Here is a 20,570-nt window from a genome sequence, read left to right as displayed (position 1 = left end):
GCTTCAGAATTATGTGCTGTGAAATTAATAGGGTCTCCCTCTGAAAGCATCTTATAGATGGATCTAGTGAGTTTCCCATTGGAATTCTGGCTAAGAATGACTCCTCTCTGTGCCAAACTTAGACCACACCGTTTCCCCTTGCTGAGGAAGAATAATACCTCTCCTTTTTAATATCAAGATTTCAGGACAGTTTAATACAAAACACTAATGAATTATACTAATACTCCCACTATAAAAAGAGTGATATTATCTACTCCTTCTTTCGTACAGATTCAAACCATGAGATTGAATGACTTTCCTGTCTCACTTTGAGAGCTAGCTATAGAACCTGTGAGATAAAAGTGTCAATCCAGTCTTTTAACTGGAAGATTTTGCTGTAACCAGTTAGCCTTGTATTTGTCAATCTGCCATGCACTTCTTTTCCTGGACATCATGCCCCTAATGCAGGCAGCAAAAAACCCATCCAGTTTTATGGTGAAAGTATTATCTGGGAGCAGAGAGCAGCAATAGGTTTATGACTCCATTCTGGTTCTGTGTATCCTGAAGGCAGAGCTAGGCACAGGCAGTAGACAGGTCATACGAGATGTCTGTTTTGCTGGGGAGGGTGAGGCTCCGGGGCAGACATGACATTGTCCTGCTGTGGGAAGAGCACAGAGAAGTCAGGCTGGGCACTGGCAGGTGGAGGTTGCTATCCTAACACAGAAGCAAGCAAAGTGCTGGACCTTGCACTGCTTTGCAAGGGATAGTGAATGGGATGCTGTGCCCTGGCTGGGATGAACTGGCTGGAAGGGCATGGATGGGCTTGTGTCCTGCACCTTTCCCTTGACCTCAGCAGCACCATTGTTGTTCTGAGTGCTCCCAGCACAGTGACAGAAGCACAGTCGTGAGCCTGTGCAACTCCACAGCTTACTATCTGTATCAAAGCCAAGTCCAGTGCTTCCAGGGATGCAGGTTAGCACCTCTTTCAGGCAGTGTGGCTTGCTGTCCCATTCATAAGTGATAAAAACACATCACATCCATCCCAACTCTGGAGTACAAAACATGCTAGTAAGGAATAGCCCTTGTACTCAAGGGAGTACCTGGCATTTATATAGGAATGCCTTTTTTCTTCCCCTCTCTGGGCCTACTGGACATATTTTTACTGCCCAGAACTTCAGCCTCCTTGCTCTCCGTCAAAACAGAATTTGAACCTGCTTTGAAGTATCCACTAGCTTGCTTCAGCCTTGATCCAGCATTTCAGAAGCAATGTAGATGGACAGTTTAATGTGCCAATGTAGACCCAGCTGTCTTGTCCTGCCTGCAAGAACTTTGGATCTAAAACTCCAGTCAAGAATATTGTATTATGGAGAAGACAATTATCTCTCTCAGGATAAGAAGGACTTGGCTGCTTTTACTCTGGGAAAGGAACTATAGCTGAAGGTATATACTCTACCATGTCTGACCTAGAAAATGCCAAAATGGTTGTCTGTAAACTTAGTGCTTTATAAACCTTGCCGTATAAGACACAGAAATATATTATTGGTCTTCTGTTGTCTCATCCTGAAAAACATTCACCTGTCATGTTTTAGATGGGGGCCCATTGTAGACAGGGGAAGATGGAGAGGACAAACAAGGACAAATGAATAAATTCTAGATAGGACAAGCTTTTGCCATGGTTTGTGACTTAGGTATCTTCCTAAGCAGCCCTATTCCTTCCACGGCACAACACTTTTATCCTGGGGGAAGAATTTTAGAAAACTCCTAGAAAACTACCTTTGTAGCTTTTCTCTTTCACAAATACAAAATCAGTTACATAGGGACACAGAGGTGATGGGAAAAGACCTCTTTACATGTTTCCCTAAATAGGAGGTAAAATGCATTGCTTCAAACCACAGGCTTCATCCATAGGCTTAGTACATCCCTCTATGACATTCCTGAGGCTTACCTGCTATTGAGAGGCAGTGGCGCTACACAGAACTTGCCAACAATGGATGGCTCATCCTTGCTCCAAAAATGATTCTTGGGGATATACTTCAGGGTCACGCTGTTTATCTGGCAGAGGGGAACTCGGTGGGCCAGCAGATGTTTGCCTGTTTTTTCGTCCTTAGGTCTGCAAGGCAGGATGAGAGATGTGAGAGATGTGTTCAGTCAACCTGCAGATACAGTCCACGTGCAGATCCATGGAAACACTGGAGGAATCTGCAGTGTTATTGTGAAGCCCTCATGTAATAAAATTGAGTGAGAAGACTCATCTGTCGAAACAAGGCATCACATGAGCATCTTACAGGCTGTCTTTCCATGTTTTATCCCTGTATTCAGGAATATTTCTGAATAAATATCCTTCCTTCCATCACCAGCTCTTCTTACTGGCGCATATTGATTGAAACACTGCTCAGCTTGTCACAGAGAGGTAAGTAGTAGATAAGTCTACATCTATGAAATGGTGAAGGACATGGATGAGGATCAGTTGTTCATAATTTCTTCCACTACACAAACTGGGGTCCTCAAAGAAAGCTAAGAGGTGGCAGGCTCAAAAAGAATGCACACTGCACAGAGTACCAGTCCTTTCAAGCTGTTAAAATCCTTGCTTTGGGATGTTGTGAATACCAGGAAGTTTACATGACTGTATGAGTCAAGGGAGGGACAGGTTTGTGGAATACAAAATCTAGTAAGGATAAAGATCTCATCTTTGGCTCTGAAAGTCCCTGAGATGTAACTAGACACAGGGAAACTCTTTGGGGAAGTATTGCTACGTGCTAACACAGAGATTTTTTTTATACTCTTCTCTAGCTGCTTGCTTTTGATCATGATGAAGGTGGGATGCTTGGATAGAGAGACCTTTGTCTGTCGTTGTGCTCTTACCCAGGCACTGTGAGCTGAGAAATGACAGAGGTTTGGCAATGACCAGAGTCCAGTGAGTTGTGTGCCATAGATCTGTACTGCCCAGGTATTTTTTAAGTCCCTCCTATGGAGTCTATCCAGTGGGCCTTACACTTGATCTGCTTGGCACCTCCTAGAGCATGGAGATCATGGATTTCCTTGTGCTCATGAAGAATTATATATGTGCAGTTCACGTGGCATGGTTCCAGAACCACCTGTCTGATCAGAAACACGATGGCAGGAAAAGAGGAGAGGTGACAAAAGGGTCAGGAAGACCCTACAATTCTGCTAACCAAGGTAACTGTCAGACACGGGCTGACAGCAGCACTCACAGCAGCCAGCCCACACCAGCACACCCAGTCTCTTCCTTAGACTGCAGCTGTAGGTGCTGGGTTTTGTGTGTCTGGCTTGAAGCTGCGAGAAATAGGAAGCATGGCGAAACTGTGGTTATAAAAGTGAAGAATGGATAGCAAATGGAGGCCATCTTTCTCTGGCATATTGTCCATAGACAGAGGAATGCAGTACAGTTAACCATGTCAAAAGAGCCACTCCTGGGACTGGCACTTGGTCCAATCCTGTACAACCTTTGAATGGATTTAGAAGACTTGGCTGGCTTCAGAGGTATGTTTTCTTGGATATGGGGGTTGATGTCAAGTGATGTGTAAGCAGACAGCAGTGCACCTGGGAAGTGTCCTGCATAACAATCTCCTCATTCATCAGGCCCATGTCAGCTACTGAAGCTTGGGGATGTGTCTCTTGGGGCATTCTGAGCAACACGTGGGGAGGAGTGAGATTGGAATGGGTATCTGGGAGAGGAGACGAGAAGGGCAGTGTGAGGCAAGACACAACCATGTGAGTCCCCTTTGCTGAAGGTCTGAGACTAGCTGAACACTCCCAAGTAAGTGCCTCTGCACTTCTGGGAAACTGCAGGATGATATACATGACACATCATCTGAGATAAGTCACTGATCGATCAGTGTCTGAACTGTGATGTGAGGATCTATGTTTAGATGCCCATTTGATACTCTGAGCTTGACTACACTGGGAGGCTGAGCTTTGCCTAGAACAAATTTGCCCTTTGCTACTAGTGGGAAATAAAAGGGACATCTTCAATTTTATACTGTCAAGCCTGTAGGTTTATTGCTCTAAGCAAATTTTTCAGTTTTGCCTTGTGTTTCTAAGAAGGGCATTTAAAAGAAATACAGCTGCTGTTCTCCCCCGCCGGGCATCTCTGGATAGGTTACCCTGCTCTAACTCCACTTCTCATTAAAACCGGAGGGTACAGCAAAGCCTCGGGATTGCCTGCCTGGCTCACTGCCCCGGGCAGCCTTTCCCTCCAGCCTCACATGCCTCCTGCTGGACTCCCACCAAACCTAGTGTCCGACAACTGCCGATGGAAGGGCTGCACGGGTCCTGGTATGACCTGGGAAATCATATTTCTTCCCTCCTGCATCTGTGGAAAAGGCAGATTTGGCTTCCAAACCAGAAGAAGTTGAACAGACTGAGCTCCATCAGGCTAGAGTAGAAACCCAAATTGTGGTGCCTGGCTGGAAATCTGTGACCAAGCATCTGTGTCATCCTGGAGAGTACCCTAGGGTGTGGCTTCCCCTTCCTCATTTCTCCCCACTACCTCCTGGTGCCCACGACTGAATCAGCAACACGATTAGCTGAGGTCACAATATTTTGGCTTAGCAGTAAGGACTGCGTGGGGCAGTAAGGACTGTGTGGGACTGTAAGGACTTAGGACTGTGTGGGAGCCAGCACTGGAACCCCAGTGATCCCAGGAGAGCTGGCTGGGGCTCTTTAGCAGGCTGCTTTCCTGCTTCCTGAGGAAGCCAGCAGCATGTGCTAGCTTCATTGTGGTTCCCAGTCCAGAGCAATGGGCGAGGAGTAGGAAGAAGTGAGGAAGGCTCTGGGGAACTTGTGGTGGGGAGATCCCCTGGTGGCAAGACCTGTGGAAGCTGTGAAGTCTGATCTTTTAATTCAGACATGATCTGGCAGAGGGTGGTGCTTTCAAGAGGCATCTTTCTGTCCACACAGAGGCTCTTGGTCCCCTGCCCCTTGCTTTTTCCTGCAATGGGAGTGAGAGCATTTCTGCAACAAGCTACTAACACATTTCTGACTATCCTGAGGTGCACTTGTCTCCTCTTTGCCACTGCTGTCCTCTTGGGCATCAAGAGAAAGGTCTGAGCCACCAAGTCCATCCGTCTGGAGCTGTGGTGGATTGAGGTCTTGCTGTAAGCCATCCCTGTCTGCCAGAGCAGGGCTAATAACTATCTGACAGTCATTACAATTGGAAGTGGTGTCAGGTCAGAGTAGGGTGTGGAAAAGGAACCAGCATAGCCACACAAAAGGATGCAAATCTGGTGCTCCCAGGGTGTTCCTACTCCTTTGTGCACTTGGGAAAGACATAGACCCAATCAGGGTTACTGAGTAATGGTAACACATGCCTGATTCCTGAGGGCATTTAAGGAAAATGTGGAGGGACTCAAGAACAAGTGGTTCACTACTCAGGGAAATACACCGTTGTGCTTTTCCTGGACTAGAATAAACATCCTTACTCATGGACAAGGGAAGAAACAGGCCAGAAGCATGCACTGTCACTCACATGGTGATCTTTGCTGTGTCCTTGGTGCTGTTGCTGCTGAAACTGATCTCAATGGTGGTGACTCTGTTTCTTTTCTTCAGCAAGTGGAACTCAACCAGGCTGTGGTGGACTGAGCAAGAAGCAAAGAATGTGGGAGTGAGGACATGTACAATCTGTAGGACCTACCCATGACAAAAGAGAGGCACTCATTCCCTGGCCCCACCAGCAGAAAAAATTAAACAGACATAAGAAAGAATCAAGTCTCTGTGCTATGTGAGGCACAGGGGGCACGTCTGTATAGCCCAGTGTGAACAGACAGGGATTTTCAATCCCTTTTACTTCAGCCCTGAAACCACGTGGCTGTGTTAGTTCAGGGCTGTGCCCACACTAACGAATCTGTTGGAAAGGGCTTTATGGGGGAGATGAGCAGGGTTATTGCTCTTCAGTGGTGTGTCTCAGACCCCATGGCCCACAGCAGCTGACTCTGTTGGGGTAGTGTGCTGTGACTACCTGGGCTCCTCAGAGGATCTGCCTCATTGGCCAACACCCTTCTGGCTCCTTTTTCTCTCATGCTACTTACCACAGAATGGGGGTGAAGGACTGGTTGTTAAAAAAACTTTCACTTCCTGGGGCAGCCTGCTCATGTTGACACCTGCCTGCTCCAGCAGGCCTGCGGGAGGAAATAAAGTCAGTGCAGGAAAAGACATAAATGACAAAGCAGAAATATAATCAGCCACATCCTTTCACCCTGCCTGACTCCCCTGTCTTGGAGAACAGGTCCCTTTCTGATACCCGTGCAAATCTGAGCAAGTACAAGTTTGTCGTGTCTATTTGACAGGTTAACACTCCCTCAAGGAAACCTCCTCTGGCTACCCCAGGTAATTATCACCAGAGAACCTCTTGGTGGCTTTCTTTTCATCCCTCTACTAACAAACTGTGCAGTCAGTGTGCAAAATGAGCAAAACTAAAGACTACCAAGTCAGGAAACTTAGTGCAGATGTAAATGACAGTGCAAACACAAGGGAAATTAAATTCCTCGGTCAAATGAGGAAACCACCATAACTCGTGGGCTGCATCATTGAATAGCTGGCAAAATGTTTTGGTCAGATGGGGAGGAGGTGGCTGATCTGAGAGAACTATACCAAAAAAGGCCTCTCTTTATGTTCCTCTGGTACCATACTGCAAATAGCAGCAGAGGACACTTCCTTTCCTCATGCCACAGCCCAGTTTCAGAAGCCTAAAAGAGGCATCTATTACCTTCTCCCAGTCCAAAGACTGGTCATCATCTGGACTGGACCCCATCATCTCTGGGGTGACCATGGCAGAAATTTATGAAAAGGAGGTGACTCAGCAACACTGAGTGGTATAGAAGAATGGAACTCCAGGCTTGAGCTAAAATTTTCAGCTGCTTCTCTAAACAAGACATTTTTTGAGCTGATTGCCTACTGATTTTGGCAGGTGATTCTCGAAAGTCTCTTTCAAAACCTATCTGGGCCCTAGGAAATGTTTAAAGATCAGAAATAATCAAGATTTTGCTGTTCTACCTTGTCAATATATGAGCTTTTATGTGTCTATAGAAGCCTAAAAACAAAACAGCTTCTCACTCTTCCCAAAACAGATCCAAAGCAAATCCTGCTCAGAGAATTCTGGACTGCATCCTGTGGTCTGCACTGATACCATCAGGAATGTATTATCATCTCCTCTGGGAAGGTCTCATGCTGGTACTGTACCTATTCTGGGACAGGAAGACCGGAAGGGTTCTGCACAGTCCAGGCAATGACCATTTAGAAAATCTTGATGACTTGCACAGGGGAACCCCACAATGGGACAGGCATGGTTCAAGGCACTGATGTAGAGGTGTACTGCCCGCATGTGATCACAGATCAGGAATTTATAGCCTGCAAGGAAAAAATCAACCAGAGAAAAGCAGCCATGAGCCTTTCTGTCAGCTTCAGACGTTTTGCTCATTCCCAAGGAACGGGGGGTGAAGCAACACTCTTACTGCAGTGACAGTGTCACCATTGCATTAACAACATTTTGCAGGGCATTTCTGTGGCTACAAGCCCAGATCCCACTGCAAGAAAAGTTCTGCAGGAAGTTAGAAGTGTATCTATCTCTGAGACTGAATCCTTTAAAAGAGAGGGACCACAGGGCTGTCATGTTCCTGTCAGTGTCCCATCAGTCAGGCCATCAATCAAGCTCTCTGTAAGGGGGTGCGGCAGCTTCAACTCCCACCTGCACTGAAATCCCAGCTATAGGAAATACAGTACCATAGGTATCCCAGGTAAGCTGACCCTCAATACAGCTGACTCATAGAGAACACACTTGAATGTTAATGAGTCCACACTGTTCACTGTGGGAAGTCCTCTTCTCTAGAAGAAAAGGACAGTAATTGTATGAACTATCTCTCTAAGTAGACACAACTTCCAGCGTGAAAACAAAAAGCAGCTTTTGTTAGTGCTACCTAGGAGCCTTTCTAGCAAAGTGTCACCTCTACTGAAGCTAGGGTTTTGTGTCACAGAGAAGCATCACCGAAATCGCATCTCTTGACAGTGGTGCTGCCAAGACACTTGATCTGTATGTGATTTTAATTTCACCTGCTTCTTGTACTGCTGAGAAGAGATGTGGAGCTGTGAATATATTTGTCTTGCTTTGCTGACTGCCCTGGCTGTAGCAAGAGCTGCTTGCCAAGCAGCATTTTCACAGCCTGCTAAATGGCCATGAAAGCTCTTTGCTTAGCCAGAGAGTGTTCTTACCTGCAGAGATGAATCTGGGGCATCCTGGCTGATCTTTGCCTCCATTGACAAAATAATCGATGTGGCCTACAGGAATCCGGATCCCGAAATCTGAAAGGAGGTGAAATGCCACTTCATTCTCAGGCTTGGCTCTTCTGTAGGCTTTACCCTACATGTTGATGACAGGTCCCAACAATTGGTTGAGCATTAGTATTACTGGATCTAGCCCTAATGCTGGAGACATCAAGGCCAGATTTCCTGCTTCTACATGTGCAGTTTGGATGCATGGAGCTGAAAATGCTCTGGGCCCTGCCATCAAAATGTCTGGAAACTGGGTCTTAGCCACCACCTCAGTGACTCTAGTTCTTGATTCTATGGAAAGGAGAAGTAAACTGACCACAGCCTTAATGTGGTATTATGAAGGATAATTGAGAGTTGTGTTGGTAGAGGTTTCCCTGAGGAAAAAGGTGTGACTCAGAGGCACCACATTATTCTTTAGCACATGTTCTGCTCATGTAGATCCTCAGTGCTTTAGAGAAGTTACTCTGTTGTTGCACCAGCTGTTGGTTTGACTCTGTTACTTTCCGACAGCACTCTCGGTGGCACCTTTCTTACATCAGGTGAGAAAAAACAAAAGTGAAACTAGACCTACACATTCCCTTCAGGCCGTAAATGACTTGCCGAGCCGGTTCTGCATAAACTCACTCTGCTGTAGCAATCTCTGCCTGTCTGTTGTTTGAAGTACTTTGGGGTATGAATTCAACATCAAAACCTTTCTTAACAAGAAATTTCCTCACAGTGAACTCGAACTCATGGTAGTCTGGCAAAAAGGGGACAATGACCTACCGACCCCTTAGTGATAGGGATGTCAGGAGGAGCAGAAGTCCAGACTGAGGGAGAGGGAAGCCAGCTTACTGTCAGCATCAGTATGAATGGCTTCCACGAAGAGGGCATCCCCAGGATCCAGGCGCTCCTCGGGGCTGGCTCTGGTGTACTTAGGGCCTGCAGGATCCAGGGCTGTAACAAAATCAGACACCCTTAAAAACAAGTACTCTTCAGCCCCTCTCTTTCTTATTTCTGGACCAGTTATTTTATCTAAAACTTTAGTGCTAGGCAGAAATAATAAATTATTCCAAGGTCTCAGCAATAAGGCTCCAGAATAGTTTCTGCCAGTGCCAACTTCCATCACAGCTTCCTTGCATTGTCCTCGCTTTTCCACACCCTTTTAGCAGTGTTTTAACTCAAGGTTCCAGGCTGTAAAGCCATGACTGGGCTTTAAATAGCTTTGACAGAGTGGGTGCATAGTGTCTCTTGGAGTTTTGGTGAAATAGAATCAAACTTGTTAATGCCTTCCCAAATTGTACTGTCGTGTGTATTAGCACTACAGTCTGAGAAATGTCTCTGGAGATCAGCAGTTAGGTGGTGAATTCAGCACCCCAGGCATTAACTAACTCAGGAATTACAGAAGTTTCATACTACCTAAAAATTTTAAACCAGAGGGTTCTGAGCCCTTTTTCCCACAAGTAAAATTGGTCCTTTAGCAATCATCTACATTTTTGCCTAAAACTTGCTTCTAGAGCAATTTCTGTGGACTCAAAGGAACACGGAGAAATATCCTTGGCAATACCAAGAAGCAGATAAAAAAAATCTTTTTCTGATGTTTATCCTGTTCTCATTTTATAAAAAAGTAACCTCACAAGACTTTTTTTCAGTCCCCAGGTAACAATAGTTAGGAAGCAGGTCTGCTCCACATGCCACTCAACCTTGGAGCTGGCTGGTTTCAGCCAGTTTTGGACTCAGTCTCATTAATTCTCTATGGAAAAGGCAGTATCAGCAATATATAAATGGGCACGTCTGCATTTCTGAGGGGAAAGGGAAGGAGGAAATTCTGTAATGTACAGAAATGTTCTTTCTGTAAATAAAAGCTAAAAATAAGACTTTAATGCTCTTTAATCTTGATATGCACAAAAAACTGAGGTTCCCCACCCACTTCTACAGACCAAGTTGTAGTTAAAAACTTTAAAAGATACTGAAAATTGTTATTTAGTGTGGCATAAATTTCTTAGTGAGCAGGCAGAAACCTAATAAGAACAGCAGTCAATCCTAGCACAGCTCCAAGGCAAGCACGTTTCTATCCTCTCTCCTCTACCCCTTCCTGCTCCAAGCACAAACTGCACAAACTCCATTGAGATGTACATCTTTGCTAAGGAAACTATTCACTGGAGCTCTACATGCAAATTAATTCCTTCAAGCTTTTTCATTTCCTCTGCGAGTATTGAAACAAAGTGTTATTTTCAGAGTTTGATAAGTGCTGTTCATTCCAGTTTCTTTCCTGCACAGGGAGATATCCACTGGAACAGGCATGGATTAAAGAAACTCACTTTGGAGAAGTAAAGTCTGTGCTCTGACCTCCAAAGCTCCCTCTGGTTTTGCTCCACACAGCTCTTCTTAGGTGATTGAAAACACTTCAGCAAATTGTGGCTCTGGGATCAAATTGCTGTGTGGGTGTGTGCATGTGTGTGAGAAGGCAGGAGATGAGATCAGGTGTATCCTGGGTCTAACCCATCCTGTCTTCAGGCTCCTGAATCTGAACTGGAATCTGCAATGCCCAGTGTGCCTATAAAATCACAGGATAAACAGGAATGTGGAAAAGGGATTGTATTCTAGCAGAGTTAAAAATGAAATAAATAAATCTACAGAGATTCTATTACTTGTGGGTGACACAAAGGGCAAGAGTGCTTCACTCTGAAGTTAATTACCATGGTTTCATGGAAATGTGTCTACTTCAGCCTATCTGAAGACATCACTGATCATTAAATTCTGGTGCAGGGCAGAGGCTACTCCAACTTCCTCCTAATGTAAACTTTGATTTCCAGCTTTAACAAGGTCTCAACATGAAATTCACTTCTTTCATTTCTGTTAAGAAATGCCTGTATTTTATGCAGCATGGGTAGCTGTGAAAACTGAACCAACATTTCTCTGGACTGCCCTGCTAAGAGTGCAGTGAGACCCTTCCTGAGGATACCTCTGTGAGACAGACCAGCATGGGCTGGGGCAGACTGGGAACTGGAGACTTTATGTCTGTTCCTTCTTAGCGGCATTCCCCTCCTATCAAAATGAATCTCTGTCATTGGGGATTCCCCCAAATTAGTAAAACCCTTGACAATCTGATATGACATTCAGTGCAGCCCTACTTTGAGGAGAGGTGATAGTGGTGATGGTGTGTGGACAAGAGACATTCCAAAGTTTCTTCTTACCTAAATGATTCTGTGACTTTATTCATGCTCCACACCTAAAGGCTGAACAGGTCCCGAGTTTACCAAAAACTCTGACAGGATCAGCCTATGACCATTTTGCTCTGCAATTCCCCCAGTGGAGCCTCTTCCTCACACCCAGGAGTCTGGCTGTGTTTAAGGTCAGCTCTGATTTGGTACAAATGGGTGGCATTAGACCAGCCTGCTGTGAAAACAGCCAGTTTGCGGGAGAGAACAGCAAGGAGCTTCATCTGGGTCCTCCCAACACTGGCTCAGGCTCTTGCCTGAGCTGTGTGGTAGGGATGCCATGCCCTGGCCTTTGCCTTGTTGGTCCTGCTTGGTCCTGACTTGACTTCCCAGCTTGATCTTGGGCTTGCCTTATCACTACAAACTTGCCTGATGATCACTGGACTGTGGATGACCCTGGTTCCTGTCACTGGACCTGCTCTGCTCTTCTTGCCCAGACACAGTAGGACTGTACCCCTTGTCTGTGAGGCCACTGCCCACCTTACTGTCCCCTTGGCTCTCAGCTCATGTTTTCCTGCAGAGCAGCTCACTCCTGCTGCTCCCCCTGCAATTGCATTGTGGGCTTTAATTCTAAGAACCACATGTACATGCTGTAATTTGGAAGCAAAGCCTCTGGGTGTTGTGGACTTTCACTAGTCATGAGAGCTCATACTTTGCTAAGTTGGCACCAATTTGAAGAGTGTAGCAGAGGTGGAAGGACCCTTTTGCAAATACTTGTGTTCTTTTGGGAGTGTGGGGGGAACTGATGTTGGAAAGGCACTGTCAGAATCTAGGAAGAAGCCCATAAGCTTGGATCTAGTGAGCCCTTATGAAATTCAAAGGGCACTCTGAATGACCCCCCTTTCTTGCTCTTCCATTCTCTCTCTTGAAGGGCAGGTGAGGACCCCAGACTCAGTGTGATGATACCTGTTATCCGTCCCAGGCGACCACCATGGAAGTGCCCCACCAGGCCCCCGACATGTGCTCCGAGGCTTACCCCAATGATGTGGATAGATGTCCCTGAGACTCCCAGGGCCTGCAGGGTGACAGTAATACAAATCATTGTTTCTGTTGTAGCCGAAAGGTGAAATACCCTGTCCCAGCCTACACAGCAGCTCTATAACTCTCCTAATGTCGGATTGCTTTTGAGGTGCACAGTGGAAAACCAGATTCTTAACGAAATGATGGGTATTGCCCTTTCTGTTCTTTGGAGCCTTTCTTCAGGTCCACAGGTGCAAACCCAGCCCTAGGCAGGTTGGTCAGCACTGCAAACATTTGATGGAGAGTTTACATGTAGCTGGTTAACACAAGGATTTATCACCCTGGTTGCAGAAGTCTTGTTCAGCTGTGCTTTGCACGAACAGAATGGGACACATCTGGGGATTTCCACATACTGGGAAGTATATCTGACGCCAATAGCAAATACAATATAGCCTCAAATCTCACTCCCTCCAGCTTCCTGGAAAAAAATTTGTCATCATCATCAGAAGACTGTCCAGTGAATATGGATCTGAGAAAACCCAAGGCAGGCTTTAGGTTTGATCTGAACTGGAGAGGCAGCTGACAACTGTGATTTTTTTCTAGAAAATGTCAAAACTCAAAAGGAAGAAGAAAAATGGTAGCATGCTCAAGCCTGGAAAAATCTGCAATAAAAAATCTACTTGTCCAACTCATGGCTACAGCATGCTGGGAGCAGTTCCCTGGCCATGCTCTCTGCACTGGAAATGCACAGTAGCTTACCAGGAGCTTGCTGATGAACTGTGAGATGGCAAGGGCCAGCTGTGTGACATTTTCCACTGCGGAGGGATAGGCTCCTGTAGACCCATAAACCCAGTCCACTGCGATCACATTCACCTGGCTGGTGTGCAGGATGGCTCGGACAAGCCCTTCAATCCACGAAGGTTTGGTACCCAAAGCCCTGTGGAGTCACCAGAGACAAGGATGTTAGGTGTTCTCCAAGCAGAGCATGTGCCACTGTGTTGTTCACTGGTGCTGGAGCTTCACATGGCTCAGAGGAGGCTGCCAGACAGTGGCTGAAAGTTATTTTTGTGCCAGACACCCACACCTGGAAATTTTTTTGTGGTGGTATAATAACACTTTCCAGAATGCTCTGATTCAGGAGAGAAGCAGATGTTTTGATGAATGATATAACATTTGCAAGGCTCAGGCTGAGATCTCACTCTCTCTGTGGTGATTCATTTAGCCACCACAGAGCCCACCTGGAGTAAGTGAGGTGGCTGGGAACACCTAGATCCTTCTCTGCGGCCACTGGCAGGAAGTCCTTGGCCAGCTCACCTGGTCTTTCACTGCTACATTTTCACATCTCTCATTTCATCATCTCTAGACAATAATAAATAAAAAATAATCTACACCAAAGAATTCCAGGAAAACTGAGGGGGCTCTGTTCTACCCAGTTTCCCTAATGCCATCTGGTGAATAGTGTGCTATCTCACTTGAAGGAAACAGCTGGTTTTCTGAGAACACCCTGCAATATCTGCTGTGGTCTCATCCTGGTTTTCTATGCACTTTCTATTCAGGCTTTTCCACTTCAAAATAAATAATATTATATTGTCACACCCCACTGAAAAATGGCACAGTATCTTGCAGAATGATGGCAATTAAAAAGACCCAAACAAACCCTGCTCCAATCCCAACACTTTCAAGAATAGAAGCCTAATCTATCTGCTTGGCGTTCTAAATGGCTCATTAATCCAGGCTATTGGGCATGAAATCCAAGAAGACAATTTAAAGGGACAAGAATCTTAAAATGCTTCTTAATTAAAAATGCTGAGAAAAGGAAAGAAATAGAAAAATGTGAAGGGAGAGAGAGAGAGAGAAAGAGAGAAAGAGAGGAAGGAAGGAAGGAAGGAAGGAAGGAAGGAAGGAAGGAAGGAAGGAAGGAAGGAAGGAAGGAAGGAAGGAAGGAAGGAAGGAAGGAAAAGAAAGAAAGAAAGAAAGAAAGAAAGAAAGAAAGAAAGAAAGAAAGAAAGAAAGAAAGAAAGAAAGAAAGAAAGAAAGAAAGAAAGAAAAGAAAAGAAAAGAAAGAAAGATTCTAATTTCTAATTTTTTTTAGGCTCCAGAGGGTGTGAAGCACACACAAGAAAAAGCAACTGGTCACAAACTGAAGGACTTCAAGTTGTGCCGTAATGGGGGGTGTCAGCAACATTTTCCATCAGTGGCCTCCCAGAATTTTCCTGGGTCCAGTTTGGGGATGAGAATTCCAGACTGTTCTTAGCAGTTGTTTTGCATGCAGCCACTCTGCTGGGGAGATAAGGTCACACAAGCAGGAACATGCCAGCCCACCCAGTGCTTGGGAATTCCCCAGCAGTGTTTAATTTACCTTGGGAATTCCCCAGCAGTGTTTATTAAAACTTAGTCACAGTGCTCTTCTTTCTCTCACCTGAAGCCATGGATGATGATTTTGGTTTCCAGGCTGCTGTTGAAGCTGTAGTTCTTGATGCCATCATCAGCTGGAATCAGCTCCCCACAGCTGGGGCTCGAGGAGGTGAACAGAAGAAACTGGATGTTAAGTTTTCTGCCCCATAGGAAATTGGCTGTCTGGAAGTCATTGCAGTGATGTCCTGAGAGTCTGTCTGTATTCCCTGCACAGGAGGGAGGGAGCGGCACATTTAGTCTGTGGCTGTGCAATGGGGAAAAAAAATCCCTCATTCTAATTCATTAGGAAAATGAAGGTAGCAATTTCACTTCTATTGATAAAGATTAAAAGTATAGAGCATAAATTAAAATGAGACAATTCTGGAAACTTTACCCAACTGATAAAGTTGTTTCTGTCCTTTGATGGAATGCCAGCTCTGTCTGGGAAAATAACCATGAATGTCATACTAGCTTTGACTTCTGAGAGTTGTTTTACGGTGAGGTGAGTGATATTTTGCTGGGTTTTTTTAGCAACTTGGCCACCTACATCAGCTACTAAGTACACTTATGAGGTGGCTGTTAGATCTTTTAAAAAATGGTTGCTGACAGGTAGTCACCACTGAATCATGGGTTTATTCAGATTCTGGTAGGCTTAATAGAAAGTACAAGTCTAACTGACAATTGCATCAAAAATCCAGAAATAAGTATGAGAATGCTGATGATAAAATATGAGAATGCTGATGAAAAAGTATGTCAACGATAATTTCACAATTGATTTATTTAGTGGATGAAAATGCTTTATGAGAAGGAAAAGGTTGCTGCTAGAAGGCACTTTGACCTAGACAGAAAAAAATAAACATCTGACCTGTAGCTAGTAAAACACCTAAGCAAATTTAGGCTAGAAAGCAAGCACAAAAGTTCAGCAGTGTGTGTCACTAGCAGTGTTACTTTAAGAGCTGGCGTAGTGGCATCCTGCTGCAATGACAATACATGCACCTTCCCTTTCTGGACTGGAGGAAGTGAAACCACCTTGACTCTGACATACGATAAAATAATTATTCATTTATGTACTGTTCAATCAAACAACCAGCTTCCCAATTTCCCTCAGGAGATACTTTACACCAGCTAGACAAAACATGGCCTATGGGTGAGAACAAAGGGGTGAGATTCAGTATTCAGATTCCCCTAGAAGGATGTGACCATCCCTTACTGTAGTTTATTTTGGTCTTCCTGTGCACTGACAAGGAAGGAAGAGGTATTTTTAGAGAACAGTTTGGAAAAAATGTAGGTCATGAGCCAGTCTAAGTAGCAAAAGTATGTCCAGTGCCAGCACAGTGAGTGTCAGAAATAGCATAAAATGAAGGGGATCATCAGTAAAGGCAAGGCAGGAGGTGCACTGCAGTGAAGCTGCACGTGTTGTGGGACTTAGATCTGATCACTCAGGCAGTCTTGTTGGCAGTACAATTAAAGAAAGAAATGGAACTGTGGCATTTGTTTATTTTCTCTCAGCTACTGCAGGTCACACTTGCTGAGCTTTTGAAGCAGGAGATGCCACTGCCAGGTCCTTTTTCTGCGTCTTTACACTTCAGGGTAAACCTGGATCATTCTTGTAAATCAGGTTAATAGAATTAAATCACTGAGAGTGATTGAATCAAAGCATAAGAGAAGAAAGGACCATTCTTGCACTACTTTTTCTCCCCAGCACCTAACAAGATTATTGCAAGCACCTCTTGGCATTCAGCTTTTTTAGGGGGAACTGAATTCAGATCCTTCTCTGTAAAACCTTCAATCCCTTGCCAGGCACTCATGTTTTTCTTACCTGTTTGTGCTGAGCTGGGCAGCAAGAGGACAGCAAGAACAATGAGCAGTTTTCTCTTCGGATCTTCAACCATCTTCCTGTTCATCCAGTTCAAGTATAAGGATTGTACAGGGGAAAAACAGCTGCGGTTAATGATCAGCTTGACTCTGTAATGATCAATCAGCCTGTGCACTTTTGGGAAAATGACCAAATTTGGATTTTGAGCAACTGCGTCTGCTCTTATTTAACCATTAGTGAAAATTTGAAGCAGAGGCTTCACGGACTTTTTGGTTACAGGAGATGGTGATCTTCCTTTCCTCCCTACCTCCCTTTCCTCAAGGGAAACTTCTTACTTCAGAAGTCAGCCAGTGAAACCTGTCCCAGCAAGCGATAGAGTTACAGTGCTTTATCCTTGTTACCTAGACCTTTCTGCCAAATTCTGACTAGGGATGCTGGTTTATCACAAGGCTTCACAGTAAGTCCCTGCCAGGAAGATTCATATCAGTCTTGCATCTTATTTTCCTACTGCATTACTGTCTTTCCTGTATTTCTACTTTTGGTCAGATACCTGTAACAGTCTAAATAAGGCAAAACAGTGGATTACATCTGAAAAGTGAGGGGAAAGGCAGGCTAAAATGTGACTGGTGGTTTTATCACCATAACATGCCCAGACTACATTTTTTTAAGGTTGGGGCACCCTTCAGTAATGCACCGGCATCATAAGCATGAAAATACTTCAAAAAGACCTTTGAATAAAAAACTTTACTGCTTTGATGTATACAGATGGAGAAGAGTAAGTGCACGCCCAAACATGTAACATGACATTCGTGATGTGGAGGTACCATATCCCTGGTAAGGACACACCTGTATCCTCTTTGTTGGTCTATCATGCTGGACAAGGCAGCTTTGCCCTTGGCTATACTAAATGGCAGAAAGGGTAACAACCAAAGAAAAGTTCCCTGTCCATGTACTAATCTACAGTGGCTTAGCTGAACAACAAAATGAAAAAATTTCTTCAGTCTGATCAGGGAGATGACCAAAGACATTTCAAAAAGCATCAGACATTTCTTTAGAACTATTAGTGATAACAGTAATTTCCTTACCCCAGTTTGTTCCAGCTGAAGGCTTTGGGGCTGTTTGAGGCAGAAGATATTTTTATTTCTAAGTCTTCTGAGGTAAATTTCTCCAGTTTTCAGTGAAAGTTAGGCAGCCTCACCTGCCTGGTCTTGAGGACTATTGAAGCCCCGCTCAAGCTGCATCCTCCCAGAGACACATACAGAGAGATACCTTCTGACCCTGAAGTACTTGCCTCCAGGATCAAGCTGGCTTATTGTCAGAGAAGCAGGTCCTCAGTGTCTCACAAATATGTGATTGAGTTTGTCAACTCAATCAATTTTCCAAGATTGAAAACTGCAATGCCAGGTCCTGGCTTCCAGCTCACTCTTCGTCTTTCCATCCCCAGCACCAGATTAATCCTATTTTATCTTACATTTCTCAGATTGTAAGATAAAGCCTGTGCACTCCAACAGGCCCATTTCAAAATTTCCAAGTCCTATGGAAATTTTGAAATGCCATGTAATATAAAGCAGGCACCAGTATTACAGCCCTAGAGTTAAACAAATCTTTGGCCAAGATGGGCAGATCTGGTTTTATTTTGTGTATTTGCAGAGCTGTTAAACAACATCCTGGCATTTAAAAATTCTGCAAATGCACAAAACTGGTAGTTTTTAAAAAAGAAATGTCTTAATGAAATTGAAAATTCTGTTTCCTGAGCAGTATTTTTTCTGAATTCTCAGATTTAGTAATTCCTGGATTTTTATTTTTTATTATAGCAGCACACTTTGGTTATTCTTTATGCAAACAGCAAAAGTCATTCAAGTTACTCTGTGCTTAAAATGCTCTTACTAGTAAAACTATTTTGGCGTGAAGGGTTTTCTTTTTATTGCTTGTGAACTTAATTACAGAGCAATTACAGTTATATTAATTCAGAAACTAAATGCCACTTATTTTGCTTCCCAATGGTAGTGATTATAATGGCAATGGGAGAACTGTTGTAGACTTTCAAACTGCTTTAGATTTCTTCTAACAGTCCCTTGCAGCACACAATCATGAAGCACAGTGTGATTTGCTTGAGAATGTCAGGGATAGTGAAAGCAAACAAACTTGATTTTGTGCACAAATTCTTTTAATTAAAAAGAAAATTTAAAAAATGTGCTGTCTGCACGTTCAAGCAAATGCTGAAAGTGCCCAACTCAGCTGAAAGCGTTGAGTCCCCACCCACAAAGCAACAGCTGGCAGAGGTGTATAAGCACTGCAAATACCCAATGGTCAGGTGGAAATCGGATCACAGGAAAATTCACTTAGCCTGGAAAACTAATTTTTGATACTGGAAACAATGCACCAGACCCTGGGGGAAGCCAAGTGTGAGCTAAGCAAATGATGACTATTTAAAACTTCTCCCTGTGGCCTTTGCACTCAAAGAAGGGCATGAAATACACCTAGAGCTTAGCTCAATGCTCATTAAGTTCTAGATTCCCCCTACTGCTGGAATGCTTGGTCTCAGAGCTCCTGTATTTTCTGTCATTTGCCTGTGAAGTAGAAACCATGGGTCTGTTTTAAGCAATGTAGACTTCTGTGTATTACTCCCAGGACTGACAGAGGAAGTGGGATTCGTTATTTCAACAAGAAGCGATTTGAAAGTGCGTTCCAGCAATGACAGAGGAGGAAGTAAACATTAAAGTTTGTCTTGGCAACTGAAGAAGGGAAACATGGGCAAGTCTGCTTGGGTGCTCTGTCAGGAAAGGAGGAAAACCAGCCATCTGAGCCTTTTTGGAGTACTTTATGGATCTTCCACCTAGTATGCCTGTATAAGTATGCATGAGGCAGAATGCATCCTTACCATGTAGAAGAGCCTAGGTGAGGGCCTAGGCCTCAGGTTCAAGTTTCTCTTTCAGCTTCTCTGCCCTGTGAAGCCCTAATCATCTTCTACAACATGGAGCAGCTCAGTAGGAAGAACACAGGCCTGCCTTAAATGCATGTGGGTGACCTCCTGTGGTTCCTTCCACCCTAAGATAATCTGTTTCAAAGTGAAACTGTCTGCTTCAGATTTCTCTCTCAAATATTTCATGACCTACAGGAAAGTTGTAGTGTGCAAGCATCCTCCCAGCAACAAGATTCAATCCAAAGCCTCTGACATCTTGGGAGGACATTTTACCTGACAAGAGAATGAGTCAGCAGCAGAGAACACGTGTTCCTGCCTTGAGAGTGCTGCAGGAAGATGGCCATGTTACATTTCTGGTGTAAACACTGTGACTTGGAGCCTTTACAGGGTAGGGAGCTCCCTTTGACACTTGTCAGAGTTTAAGAACAGAGGGGTAAAGGTAACGAAGGGAAAGGAAGCCTCCATGTGGGCTTCCGTTACTGAGCAAAAGGAATTTATGGGACGGGCCTGTCTCCCTTTGTGAGTTACATGTCATGACATTCCAACGCAGCTATGAAGAAAGGATCAGTGTTATTCTGTTTTTGTAAGAACTGAATGAGACAGCTCAAGATGCAGCGTCATTCCAGCTCATGCTTCAGTGATGAGTTAAAGGCGCTAACAGTAACTCCAAGAAGGAAGGGGAAAAAGATCCCTCAGAGTTGGAATATTTACTCTGGAATGACCCCTCCTTGGAGATATTAATGGCTGCCGATTTTTTTTTTTTTTTCCCCTGATTCTGTTGTGTGAAGTGCAAAGCTGAGGTGTCTCAAAGGGGTGTGAATAGCCTGACACAGCTGCTCGTCAGTGACTGGGGGGCCCAAGAGTACTGGGAGAGATCTGACTGAGAGATAAACCTGTGGTGAGAGCATCCCTCAAAGCACTGTGCTGTGCTGGTGTTCCCCAGGACAGACAGACAAGCTGAGCATGCCTGGGCATGTCTGAGCTGAGCATGCTTTGAGGCTGTAGGGTCTGCACC

The 20,570-nt window shown here is 44.5% G+C and overlaps 1 protein-coding gene across 2 annotated transcripts; it reads right to left on the bottom strand.

Annotated features, from left to right (window-relative positions):
• Positions 1 to 552: 552 nt before the first annotated feature.
• Positions 553 to 16,720, bottom strand: PLA1A (phospholipase A1 member A). Of its 2 annotated transcripts, XM_066175295.1 has the most exons (11): positions 16,636 to 16,720; positions 14,842 to 15,043; positions 13,182 to 13,359; positions 12,369 to 12,477; positions 9,097 to 9,198; positions 8,203 to 8,292; positions 7,177 to 7,344; positions 6,027 to 6,116; positions 5,468 to 5,576; positions 1,925 to 2,089; positions 553 to 637 (listed from the first exon to the last, which is right to left on the bottom strand). In XM_066175295.1, exons 1-11 carry the CDS (start codon positions 16,718 to 16,720, stop codon positions 553 to 555), a joined length of 1,383 nt encoding a protein of 460 aa, XP_066031392.1. The 2 variants fall into 2 exon arrangements, with proteins under 2 accessions (XP_066031392.1, XP_066031394.1); XM_066175297.1 differs by lacking the exons at positions 553 to 637; positions 1,925 to 2,089 and adding an exon at positions 4,047 to 4,312 and having other exon boundaries at positions 16,636 to 16,719.
• Between the last annotated feature and the right edge of the window lie 3,850 nt (positions 16,721 to 20,570).

Source organism: Chamaea fasciata, unplaced genomic scaffold (assembly GCF_029207755.1).
Source record: "Chamaea fasciata isolate MVZ Bird 193981 ecotype frontalis unplaced genomic scaffold, bChaFas1.0.hap1 SCAF_2, whole genome shotgun sequence".
NCBI classification, from domain to species: Eukaryota; Metazoa; Chordata; class Aves; order Passeriformes; family Sylviidae; genus Chamaea; species Chamaea fasciata.
This window is presented reverse-complemented; position numbering and strand designations above follow the sequence as displayed.